Genomic DNA, 13,403 nt, shown 5'->3' on the forward strand with positions numbered 1-13,403 from the left:
TTTCTTTAAGAAATGCTTTTACAACTCCAGTCAGCCTCTCCAGCTGTGCTTGAAAGGAATTGCCATGTGATCACAATGCTTCAAAGTGAGTTCCAGGCTTCCTTCCCTCTGGAGAACATTTCAGTGGTTCATCTGATTTGGCTTTTGATCGTCTTCCCATCCACTGGCTGGCAGCTAAAGACGAGCTGAAGTGAAACCAAGGCCATCGAAGTTCTGACCTTCATCCACTTCCGAAGAAGCAGAAGCTTCAGCTGGTTCTGGGGAAGAGTTTATTAATGCTCAATTGCCCTGAGAAAAAGATTTATTTCATAGGTTACCGTTTTGTTAAATGGTTCTGTGATTTTGTAAAAGTATTTTTCATCACTTTTGATGGAAGACGAGATTTTCTGAAGTTTAAAATTATATCATAATTGTCACGATTTTTGCTAAGTTTTGGTAATAGTAGTGTCAGTAGTTATTGTGTTTGTCATAATTGCTAAAGATTTGTTTGTAGTTTAAGAAAAGTCATTAAAGTGCAGTAAAATACCAGACCACAGTTCCACTTGGCTCACTGTCCAGTTTTCTACAGAACACCTTATATCTGACCTTCCCTCACAGCCAAAATCAGATCCTGTAGTGCAGTGTTAGGCTACTGCTAGCATGTTTGCTCTTTGTTTTGATTTCCTTTTGACAACAGTGTTAATATGCATTAACAATTAATTCTGCTCCTGCTTCATAAACTCTTTGTTTTAAACATCATAACCCTAATAATTAGTGTGTCAGCTGCTCTTTGCACTTCTTTCTTCTGCCCAGACAGCTGTTGCTGACAGAGCAGGTCACGTGACACAAACAGGAAGTCAACGTCATTGTAAAAGGTGAAAAACAATTTGCCAGAGGAACCCCAGACTGATAAGTTCAGCAGCATAATGCCACTGTCCTGTCATCAGGTTCTGCAAGCTGCACACATAAATATAGAAAGTTCAGCTGCTGCTCAGGGTGCGGCTGACATAAAATCCAAAACGGCTCAATAAAATAAAGTGTCTGGATTTAGCTCAGCTTAGTCAGGGAATCAAAATGGCAATCATTCCAAAACGCCTTGATCAGAACCTGAGTTCAGTTCTAATGACTGGATCAAGTTTAGGAGTTCTGATCAGGGCTGACAAAGTGTGACTGTCTCACTGAAAGAATCAAAACTCCAGGAGAAGTTAACTAAAAAGTTAATTTTCTTTGTTTTAAAATATTAGGTATATCTTATGATGTGGGTAAATCTCAAGAATTGAGTTTATATTTACTGAAAATGACAAATTTTATTAACATTTATTTGCATGGTAAGGACAGTTAGAGGTTATTTCTAATTTTACTAAATTACTAAAAGTTGTGATATTTGTAGAATTGCTTTATGCAGTTTCTGTGATGATGCAGAAAGAAAACAATAAACATATTCAACATAATTTCACACTAACAACAGGAGACATCTGTTGGCTTTTTGGTCCTAAAATCACATTTTACCTTTAGGTGTAAAAAGCATGTCTCATAAAACAACATCCTTATGAATAAAAACATATTTAAATCTTTTCTCAGACTTTGATCTGCTAAAGACCGGCTCCCTGACTGACTGCTGTAAATGGCGTCTACAGCCAACTGAAACATGACAGCAGCAGCTAATTAACGTCGACAGCTATAACTAATTAAAGCCTTTTTACCCATGACAACTTCAAAGCACATCCACAAAATCTTTAAATGCTGTATACTAGATCAGTGATGTGTGCACAAGTCGAGTCATCCCTGATTTCTTTGTCTGAAGGTTTGAAAGTCTAAAGAAAATCTTAGAAAACTTTAAAACAAGTCACTTTAAAGAACAGTTTAAGACTTTTTACAGGGTACTGCGTCTTAGAAAGATGGAGATTTCGATCCTCTCACTTTTAGTCACATTGGAACCACAAATCTTCAATTCACTTTTATTGGGATTCTATAAGAGACCAACACAAAGTAACACTTAATTGCTATGTGTTAGGAAGATATTTTTTAATAAAAGTTCTGCAGCTTTAAAGAATCTTTAAATTCACAAGAACCATGAATCAGTCACAGCTAGTCCACGGGTCTTTGACTGTCAGCTCTGTGCAGCAGACATTAGATTGTCCTGATCTGTGTGTCTCATATCTGTCCCTGTCAAATAAACTATAAAAAGATAATAGCAGTATAGCTGTTTTTTATGACTATGCTAACCTGGTGATGTATTTTCAGCGTTAACTTTAAACTCACTTCCACCATCAACTTCCCTCGCCCTGGCAGAGATTTGTTTAAAATCGACACAGGAAGGAATCAAGCTAGACTTTTACATCCTATACGCAGAGCTGGACTCTTTTCCGGCGCTCTTCTTCTCCTCTCACTTCTTTTGTTTTTTTCACATTAAATAATTATGTCATTGCTTCAATGCAAATCCAGAAAACACAAGTCTGAAACGTGTTTCTGCTTCTGTTTCCTGTGCAGCACTGCATGCTGTTGGGAGGAAAGAAGAGCACAGACATTCCCCTGGAGGGTTACCTTCTCACTCCCATCCAGAGAATCTGCAAGTACCCTCTGCTGCTCAAGGTACGGCTGCAGCTGCTGCAACAGCGCTGCACCACACAGCACAATCTGAAAACCAAACAGCTATGTTTGAGTTCAGGTCATGACTCATTTGTAAACTTGGTTAGATGGGCACATTTCTTCCTATGCCGTTGGTGGTAGTTTTGGAGCAGAGGCTGGTAAAGGTCATGCTCCTAAATAACCTCCCTGAAACTCTGTTGTGTGCTATTTTTTAGTGGATCTACTTAATTTTCTGAACTTCCTCTCTCTGTGATATAGGAACTACTTAAAAGGACTCCTAAGAAGCATGCAGACTACCCTGCTGTGGAGGAGGCTCTGCAGGCCATGAAGGCCGTCTGCTCCAACATCAACGAGACCAAGAGGCAGATGGAGAAACTGGAGGCTCTGGAGCAGCTGCAGTCCCACATTGAAGGCTGGGAGGTGAGAACAAGAGCAGGCTGAGCCGCCACAACTGGGGTGGGAGGTCTGGACTGGAAGGGAAACTGAGATCTTTGAGATTTCAGACTCAGAGGCCGGTCATGAATGCAACTGAAAGGAGAAATTAATTTTTAATAAAACCACAACAAAGACAGCTAGAGTTAAAAGACGTTAACTACCACATCACTCCTCCACCTTTACAGCCATGGTATTATGATGCTCTGCTTTTACCTAAAGGTCTGAAGGGTCTGCTGCATTTTCACGCCTCCCTCACCACCACAACAGGGCCCTTGTCTCAAGTGGCACCACTGGGGACAGTTCACCCACTCAGGCAGCTGGAGGGGGCATGCCAACAGGCTCACCGGCCAATCAGAAGAGTCCTGAGAAGCAGACCCCCATGTTTGAGGAGTTTATATGTGCTACCTTTAGTTGGAATGGGCCTCATCCATTTGTCTCATTTCATTATTTTACACAAAGCCGGTCACAACAACACATTTTTCTGGACAATAAATTCTCCCAGAAATTATTGTGATAATTGATAATATTGTTGTTTTGAGACCATTTTCAAGTGAAAAGTACACCCTTTTATAGATCAGTTAACTTAAATTTCTAACATTTATCAATAGAACTGAAGGACATTTTGAATATGCAAAAGAAATTAGCAAAACACCTGACATGGGAAATAAAATGAATTATGAAAGCTGTCCTTCAAAAAAGGACGAGCTCTGCCCAGAAGCAGCAGACTGAAAGAGCTGCAAGCAAATATGTAAAAATATGTCAGTTTTGCCTCCTATCTGATATCTCTGTATATTTATTATTGGTAATACTAGGACTGCAACTAACAATTATTTTAGCAATCAATTATTCTATCACTTATTCTGCTGATTAATTGATTAAAGAAATTGACACATTCTGACAATTTTTCATTTAACCACTTAAGTGTATTTTATACAACATTAGAAATACATTATAAAATACAAATAAACAAATAATCCATTTCCTTTTTAAGTGAAAAAATAAACATTCTAATCTATTCTAAGCTTTCCTTTAGTGCACTCTTGATCATTTGTAGCACAGGATGCATCTGCTGCTGAAAAATATTTTTATCAACATGCGAAAAGCCTTTTTGCTTATCAGTACACTATAGGCCTAATCTATTTACTGGTTTTCAATTAACTGATTAATAACAGGATAGTTAAACATGCTTAATAAGAAATTATTTTTACACTATTTGAACCAGTTGAAGCTAAATAAAACCACTTGAGGAGTTTTGGGTAAAACATTTACAGATAAAGAAGGTTTTTCATCTTAATTTACATTTTGTACAGTTTTAACTTAATCCCTGGTCATAAATGCCTTTATGAGTCTCTATGATCCAGATAACAATTCATTGATGACTATTTCAATAATCAATTAATCTGATTAATTGGTGTGAAACATATCACACAGTACAGTATTTGCTAACCTGCAGACTGGTAATGAAGAACAATGCTGTTACTGAACCCAAAGAGCAGCTGAAGCATCAAGTTACATCAGGTTTGTACAGAGAAGAGCCTCAGATAAACTCCAAATGTTCAGATTTTTGGTTTCTTTTCAACCTCAGCCAGGCACTTTACTCCGACCCTGCAGCCCCCCTCCAGCCCCCCAGCATGCAGGCCCTGACCTAACTGCTTTAGCCTCGTCTCCTCTCCCCTCTCCAGCCTCTCTTGGAGCCCCGTCATCTCCAGCCATAATGGAGGAGCAGTGGTGCCGACCAGGCCTTGTATGTGCTGTGTGTGAACACACACGCAGCTTTACGCTCAACCGCTACATCTTAATGGGCCTAATCGAAGGAGTGGCTGCAGAATGCAAGACATGCATTCTTTGGTGCAAACACATGCAGTTCCACATTATAGAGCCTGGAGATCAATCCATTTGATTGATTTGTTCAAGGACAGCTAAAGGTGCTTAATGGAAGAGTAATCAATTAAACTCAATTAATCAATTTTATCTATTAACTGAATTTATTTGATTTGAAGATTTAATTAGAGGAAAATCTGTTGGGTATTTCAGAGTGATGTCAGCACTCCTGTGGTCCGCCATCTTGTTTGACAAGCATGCTTTACAGCTTCCAATGTTATTTGTAATTTTGTTTGAAGAAATGAAAGTCAAAAAATTCTGACTAAAATTATAAATTGAATTTGATATGAAAAAAAATGAAATTTTCTTTTTAAGGCATGTTGCCTGGCACATTAATATCTGGACTTAATGTGGTTAGACCTGAATCTGAATTGTTTTTCTGAGATGGAAGCCCTTCCCCCCATCCCACTTAGTGTTGACCATCAGAGAGAATAAGGAAGATTTGTTTCTTAAAATAAAGGCTTTAAAAACTCAATCTATCTGGAGAACAAACTAGAGTTATGGAGGCTGTAGGTCTAGGTGGCATGGTGGGGGTTGAATCTGTCAGGAACGAGGTCAACTGGGTGGGTGGAGGGGGTGACGGTGTGCTCCAGAGTCCACACATGGAGACGTTTAGTTCCAGATGAACCGGAGGGAATGGACCATTTAACCACGAGTAATGACTTGTTTTTCATGCTGATTGTCCAACTTATTGGCAGCCTGGCTTTGACACCTTCAGTCGTTAGTTTGCACCTTTATGTGTTGAGCTAAGCGCTTTCTGGTTTTGTTGAGTTTTCAGTTCTGCAAGACAAAGTTTTATCATTCGCATCTTTGGAGGGAACATGTTAATGAAGGCGCTGCTCAGGCTTATAATGTGTGAAATCCATTTCCAGTCCACAGCTGAACATGTGAAAATGCTGAAAATGGCTTTCTAAAAATAATTTTCTCGCCTATTAACAGTAAATGGCTTTGCAGTTCAGCCTCCTTTAAAAAAAATGGCTGATTGAACACCAAGCTGTGGTGATCCGGTCACTGAGAGTAACTTTATGCCTTTCATTAAGATAAAAATGTTTTTCAAACCTCTCTTTCATGAAGTTTATGCAAATAATTTCATTCTAAAATGTTTTAGCAGCGATCTCTCTCCACCCATCTGGTCTGGGTTTGATGACGGTAACAGTCTGCTGGCCTGCCTTTTGCAGCTTGTGGTTAATTCAATAGTTTACAAGAAAAGGCTTTTATCTGAGACTCAATCACATCCGGTGCAGGTCTGAGGCTGCAGACTAGATTGTAGCTGCTGAGAGGCTTTAGCTACATCTTTTCAGTTTTCCTTTTTGCATGACAGAAGCAGAAAGCATTTAACCCCAAATTCACTTGCAGAGATTCGAGTCAAAAATATGCATTTCTGCTCTGTTTGCAGCATCCTCTGTCATGTTTCCTGACATTTTGGAGATCGGTCGATACTCACATGAGAAACCGATCTTATCTTAAAGTGTCTAAAATCAGCTGCTGTTTGCTGTGAGAGAAGCTTGACTGTCCAACCTGCCCACCAGGTCATGTCTGAATGTGTGTGGTTAACAAGTTAACAATAATTTCATTTATTCGAGAGGGAGAGTGCACATTAATTAAACATTTTTAAACGTGCCAGATGTTTTTATCTTTCATTCCTGGACATCAGTAATTTGTCTTGCTTAAAACAAACAAAGATTCTACAAGTAAGATTAAAATGACTCAACTACTAACTCATTTTATCAATAAAAACAGAAATACAAAACAGGGAAACTACAACACATTTATAAATAAAAAGTACAAAAAGTAGTTAAAGTTAATTAACAGTCACCCCCATGTTTGCCACTTTAGCAACTTTTCAGACAAAAAATATTGGTTATCGGCTAAAATATGAATCAACAGGCATTTAAAGATCAGTAATCACCCTGAAAACTGCAATCCACAGTATAAAAAAGGAATCCACAGAATGTCACAGAATACTCTTTACTCCATCTTCTGATAATGAATAGAGGACGGAGGAAACTACCAAGAAATGATTATCTACCTTCAATCCATCATGCCAACTCTTGAGGAGCTGCAGAGATCCAGAACTCCAGTGGAAGAAAACCTGTTCTGAACAAAATCTCTAAGAAGTCACTTTTGCTATTTGCCACAATCCACAGAGGAGATTCAGCAAAATGTAAAAAGGTTTTCTGGTAAGATGAGGTTGAACTCCAGTCTGGTCTACATGCAAGACAAAAAAGTAACATCAGCCTCAGCAGGATTTAGTTTGTGAAGTGAGTAAATCTAAAATGTAGAAGGTTGTTTGAGTCAGTCTGTAAGGCTCAGCTCTCAAAACGAACAGTTCTTCTCTGGACTCCAACTCTTTTTAATGTTTCATCTCTTCTTCAGTTGCTGTTGTTTTTTTTTTTGTTTGCTTTTTCTAGTAAGAACGCACATATCCTGACGTAGAACAGTTAATATCTTAGCTTTGTCTATAAAAGTCAGCAGATGTTTTTGGTGGGGTCAGCTGTGTTTCCTATCATTGACAACAAGAATGTCAACAAGATGCTCTCGGTGTCAAAGATTAATTTTGACATTGTTCTGTAGAGGTTGTGAACTCTTTGGTTTTGAATGCACACAGCAGAGTTGTGCTCAGATTAAACAAACCGCGTTCGCTGACAGTGAACTGGACGGTGTTGGATTCAATCTTCTATTTCAGTTTTTTCTTTTTTTCTTTTTTTTCTTGTTTCTGCAGGGAACCAACCTGACTGATATCTGCACGGAGTTGCTTCTTCATGGAAATCTCCTGAAAATCTCTGCGGGCAACATCCAGGAACGCGTCTTCTTTCTGTTCGACAACCTTTTAGTTTACTGCAAAAGGAAGTCCAGGTGAGAAACAAAACCATGTGTTGGTGAAAGGAAACAAGAGAGCATCCAAACTTGAGGAGACGTGAAAATAAAAACGGTTCATTCCCGTTAATGTGAACTCATTATTTACCATGTGAGAACCAAACCAAGCACACATCCTGGGCATGTGGAGCATGTGGAGGTCTGCATGTTTTCAGAGGGTTGTTTAAGTAGCACACGGCGCTGGCATCAGCTGGTGTTTATTCTTCCGGAGCGTAACCGCGGTGTTGTCCCCTCTCACAGAGTGTCTGGGAAGAAATCCACCAAGAGGACCAAGTCCATCAACGGGCCTCTCTATGTGTTCAGAGGCCGGATCAACACTGAGGTGATGGAGGTGGAAAACGTGGAAGACGGAACAGGTTTGTGTTTGTATCTCAGGATGCATTAAACCAGACTTTCAGCTCATTTCCTATTAAACACACTGAAAAAACACTAAAAATATTACCAAATATTTTTGTTTTTGTGCAAATATCTTAGTGCTCTGATAATAAGACCAAACTAACTTGCAAGTAACTTTTCAGCGAGATACAGGAGTTGTTTTAATTCAGTATTTCCTTTATGCTTATGAAACAGTTGTAATTCCACTGGCTGATTGTTTAACATGGGACAGATGTCTCATTATGAATTAAATAATTATCCACTGTACTTTGTTTAATCAAAATGAAGGGGCAGCGTTGTGTAAGATCAGTTATTTTGAGCTTTACATCATGTTATATTATTTCTTCATCAGAAAAAATCCTGGACTTTTGTTTGAGAAATCCTTTAATCTCCATGACAACCGTTCAGTTGTACTAAACGCCTGAGTGTACCAAAGGCACAGCTCCTCCTCTGAGTTGCAGCTTCTCAGCTTCAGCCTCTCAGAGCAGCTCCTCCCACTCAGATCCTTCAGACTAGCCAGCAGCAATTAGCAAACATCTGGTGGAACTGCTGAGCTCATTATAGGAGCTACTGCTCAGAGCTGCTGGTAAAAATGTTGTTAAAAGGCTAATAGAGGAGCCATGGGATGACTTCCTGAAGATGGAGCTTCAGAAAGAACAGGAGCTTCTTAAAGGGACAAAGGCCCAATTTCAAGGACAAAAGTCAAGTTTCTTTTGTCATGTTTGATATATATGTATACAGCATTTTTATAAAAATTGAAGGTAACATAGTTACTTGGTTGTGCTATAAAATGGTACTATATGCCTGTAAAACACATACTACTGCCCCTTTAAAACAAGCTCATATATCTTGATGAAAAGTTCTTGTGAGGTATTTAAACTGGGAACTAGACCAAAATGATTTAGTAAGATGTAATGTTTTTACAAATGAATCTATGAATTTACTGCGTTTCTAGAAAGGAAGAAGATAAAACAAAAGCAACAGTTGGTCCTTTCAGTTGGTGCACCGCACTCGCCCTTCTCATTTTCCATCTTGGTTCATGCTTGCTGTGCTGTTTTTAGCCCACCAGTCTGATTTGAATCGGGGACTTGTTGACAGTTTGGGTGGAGTGCCAAGCTTGCACCGAGTCCTGAACAGGATGTAGCTTGCAAGCTGTGAGCACCTTTACATGTCAGCTGCTGCGTGGCGACCTTATGAATACATAAGGTTGCATCTGAAGCACAAAATCTCAATAGCGGCTGATAAACCTGATGTGCTCCAGCTCAAGTTTAGATAATATGAGAAAGATTTGCAGCTCGTCTGTTTTCTAATACGGTCTCCTTTTTTTCTTCTGTTATTGTGGTTTGTTGGGGTTGGTGCAGTTTTTGTTCTCCGGTGTAGAAACACTTGATCTTCCTCTCACATGTTTCCTCTTTTTTAATCTCTCTCTCTGTTTCTGTATTCACTAAGCTGGCAGTGTATTTCTGCAAGCTCACATGACTGTTTTTTTTTTTTTTTTGCCTTTATGCTAGCTGCTGGCTGTCATATTCTGGTTTCTGAAAGGGAAACCACAGAGAAAAACAAGCCTTACTTGCAAAGTCCGGGGGTCCCACTTTCAGGTTATCTGATCACGGAGTGTGAAAGTTGTGAAACTTGGGTGTGACTGGAAACAGAAATGAAAAAAAAAGAGAACTTAACTTTCCACCTCATTTCATTTTTTTTACTTGTCCAGATGATGTTTGCTGATTTCTTTGGGGGATTTTTAGGGAATCTCTTTTTTCTGTTCTGGCAGATCACACAGCTCTACCGCAGAAGCAGCTCCCCTCAGGGCCCAAAGTATCAAATCTATTTATACGACCTTTGAGCATGAAACTAATGCATCCCATTACCAGTGGCCATTCATTATTCAGAGGGCCGCTCACCTGCAGCTAAGTGGATCAGAGCGGGGACAGAACCTCACGAGTCAGTGCTCTGTTACTGCTTTTATATTGCTGCCTGTTTATCTTCTTTATTAGATGTTCATGTTCAACTTTGACTTTATATCTCTTCAGAGATACGCCTAATGTCAGCAGTTTGATTAGTCGCATTATTTTCTTTACTTAAAGCTGCAGGCGGTGTTTGCAGTGTGAATGCTGGTTGATGAATGTAAAACCAGGAGGTTCTTGGTGTGTTTTCATTCATTATACCTCCTGTTTTATAATGAAATAATGAATTATGTGGATATTACATTTATCTATTGTGGAAAATACATAACACTGTCCCTTTAAATAAAGGCCACTAGAGCAAAAAAATGTAAAATCTTATGAAAAAAACTAGAAAGAGCTGTTAAAGAATAGATTTACAGAACCTTGAAACGACCTGAAATTTATTTTATAAACACATCTGATGTTATTGGGATTAGATATTATTTATCAATACAAAAACAAATGCTTTTCAAATGTTTTAAAAATCAGATCTGTTGTGGTGTCCAATGTTATTCCATCCAGTGTAAAAATCACCGTCTGCTGAATTCTGATGCAGTATTTTAAATCATGACTGTACCAGTGTTGTGCATCTGAAAGTGAATGGTTTACCTGTAACATGCCTGTAGTCTGATGCATGTTCACCTGACACCTGATGCTGCCTGTTGCTGCCACCACCGTGTTTCACAGTGAGTTGTATCTTAACAACAGCTCCGGTTTTCTGCATGTGGACCTTTGACCTCACCTGAGCCAAGCGGCTTCCAGTCCTGCTGTCACATGTCACATAGATGGCTAAACACTTTTAAAGGATTGTTGAGATAATCTCGAGTTTTATCTTTTCCATTTTCACCTCTTCTTCTTTTAAATTCATTTATTCTTTTCTTTCCAGCCGACTATCACAGCAACAACTACACAGTGACTAATGGCTGGAAGATTCACAACACGGCTAAGAACAAGTGGTTCGTCTGCATGGCCAAAAATGTAGAGGACAAGCAGAAGTGGCTGGATGCCATCTTGAGGGAACGGGAGCAAAGAGAGAGTGAGCAATACTTTTTTTTTCTTTTTTAAAAAAAATCAATCTTTGACCTCCAGTTTTTATTTTTTGGTTTTGTTGCTCAGGAAGCAGATTTTAATACCAGAGGTTTCAAAAGGAATGTTCTAGGTGTGAATAAACATTTATATCATCCAACTTTATTGTAGAGGTGGTGTCTGCTCTCCTTTACCATCTGCTTTTCGTTCTTTATCGTATTGGAATTTTTATACACACACACACACACACACACCCACACACACACACACACACACATATATATATATATATATATATATATATATATATATATATATATATATATATATATATATATATAAATCAGTTCTTTTCTCCTGTCAGTGCAAATAGTAAACTTATTATTTTTGCTGTCACTTTAAAACTGGAGCTGTAACACATGGTTTGGTGTCCGTTAGATCCCTAAAACGGTTAACAGAATGAAAGCTTGGGTCGCATTTCTGTTTTGTTTGTTTTCTTGGTTCTCCGTTATTGGTAGCTTGTAAAGGCGGCTGCAAAAGTCAATATTCAACAATCAAAATGTTTGGAAAAGCAGATGTCTAGCTGATCATTGTTCTTTTTATCTGACACGTTTTTACAAACAGAGTTGCTAAAAACAGAACCCATCTCAAATACCTGAAATAGAATGACAGTAGGCGTAGTTCTATAGTTACCGATCTGTATGATCAGATAAGTAGAGGTTATATAAAAATATTTGGCTGTAGCAGCACTGAAACATGTTGTCTGCATGAAGAAACCAGTTGACAGTTGGTCCAGTGCCATCTGGCCTGTGAGCTTCACTTTAAATACTCTAAACATTTATATTTTTGCTGCAGCCGAACGGCTCTATCTTCCCATCTGACCATGAAACTTTACTCTACAAGGCATCTGGCTTGTGGATGTGGGCAGTCAAGATTAAAGGTTTTGATTTGTGAATAGTTCCTGGTCAGAACCAGCTGCTCAGTTAATGCTGATGTTAAACTGGCTTTATTGAGGCTGGTGTTCAGACAGTTCCCAGTTTACGATATGCTTAAGTTGTGGTGATTTCTTGTAACCAGTTAAATCAGTTGAGCGTTGAACATAGTTTGGTGTTCCAACACGACACTGATCCCAAACACACATGAAAACTGGTGTGGCCAGTTTTCATGTGTGTTTATTAAAACTGTTGGGTTTTAATAAACCCAACAGTTTATTAAAAACTGTTGGGTTGATACCAAGAAACCAAACAAAATTATTTATTCTGCCATTTTTGTTAAGAAAAGTGGTCAGATATTGAGCCAAAATTATGCCAGGATGTTGGTGATGTCTACCAGAAATGACATGACCTGCAGTTTGATAACAACTGGATAAACATATATATGATTTGAACCTGCTCAGTTTTGTGTCTGTATAAAATTTAAACTTGTGCTCCCAGTTGTAAACAGATTAGAAGAAAGAAGAAAATCCCCCATAATATTCTTTATCTTCATGATTGTAAGTCATTTTTACAGGTCTGAGATCAGTGGTGTAAGCTGATATTGTTGTTTCTCCTTTACTTGTTTTATCCTCCATCTTTTACCTCAGACTAAGTTCCCACCTGCTCTGGTCCTGCCATCTGTCTTGATTATGTTCTGGGTGTCGGCTGGTGCCAGAACGTTTGGCTACTTGATAGCATTGATGCTAAAAATCAAAACTGGATCATCAAAGCTAATGAATTCAAAGGGCTCTGTTCCTCTTCCAGTTTAGTTGGGAATAAACTAGCTTTATGCTAACATTAATACCAATGGTGGCATCACTGAAATTAACTTTTTTTTTTGTTTTACTTTTAAATTTTTAAACTAAATTTCCATATAGTTGGCGGTAGCAGTGTTTGATCCAAGTGAAAGGAGTTCATAAAGTCTGGAGACTGCTGCAGCTCATGGTGTTGAGTTTCACTGCGGCGGAAATCGACCTGAGGCTAACAGATGCCAGATCAGTCACACTGCCCAGTTTCTCCACTTGCTGCTCCTCTCTTACACTTTCCACTTCATACTTTACTATCAGTGTACCTAACTCTTTACTCCTATCTGGATGGTAACAATATGAGTTTTTAATGCTAGCGCTGAATGTTTTCACCTTTAATTTTATACGCGCTGTTACATTTTAGGATAAATCGGAACCTTTTTTGTCTCCTCCTGACACATGGAGCTCATCTGACGGTCTTTAGTGTTGCCAGATGGGAGTGTTGTGTCTTATCAGCGTGTGTGTCAATGTGAGGAACAGCAGCTCAGTGAAAGTATTTCTGGTTTTATCCTGCGCCC

General features: G+C 38.8%; 1 protein-coding gene across 1 annotated transcript in view; it reads left to right on the plus strand.

The window, feature by feature from the left end:
- prex1 (phosphatidylinositol-3,4,5-trisphosphate-dependent Rac exchange factor 1) overlaps positions 1-13,403 on the plus strand; it is a 112,516-nt gene that overhangs the window by 31,351 nt on the left and 67,762 nt on the right. Inside the window, exons 5-9 of the mRNA XM_088006872.1 lie at positions 2,470-2,571; positions 2,827-2,988; positions 7,607-7,740; positions 8,002-8,117; positions 10,966-11,115. Coding sequence (XP_087862998.1) covers positions 2,470-2,571; positions 2,827-2,988; positions 7,607-7,740; positions 8,002-8,117; positions 10,966-11,115 — 664 coding nt within the window. The remainder of the gene's footprint in view (positions 1-2,469; positions 2,572-2,826; positions 2,989-7,606; positions 7,741-8,001; positions 8,118-10,965; positions 11,116-13,403) is intronic.

Source organism: Poecilia mexicana, unplaced genomic scaffold (assembly GCF_051168715.1).
Source record: "Poecilia mexicana isolate PSO_F unplaced genomic scaffold, ASM5116871v1 scaffold_7, whole genome shotgun sequence".
NCBI classification, from domain to species: Eukaryota; Metazoa; Chordata; class Actinopteri; order Cyprinodontiformes; family Poeciliidae; genus Poecilia; species Poecilia mexicana.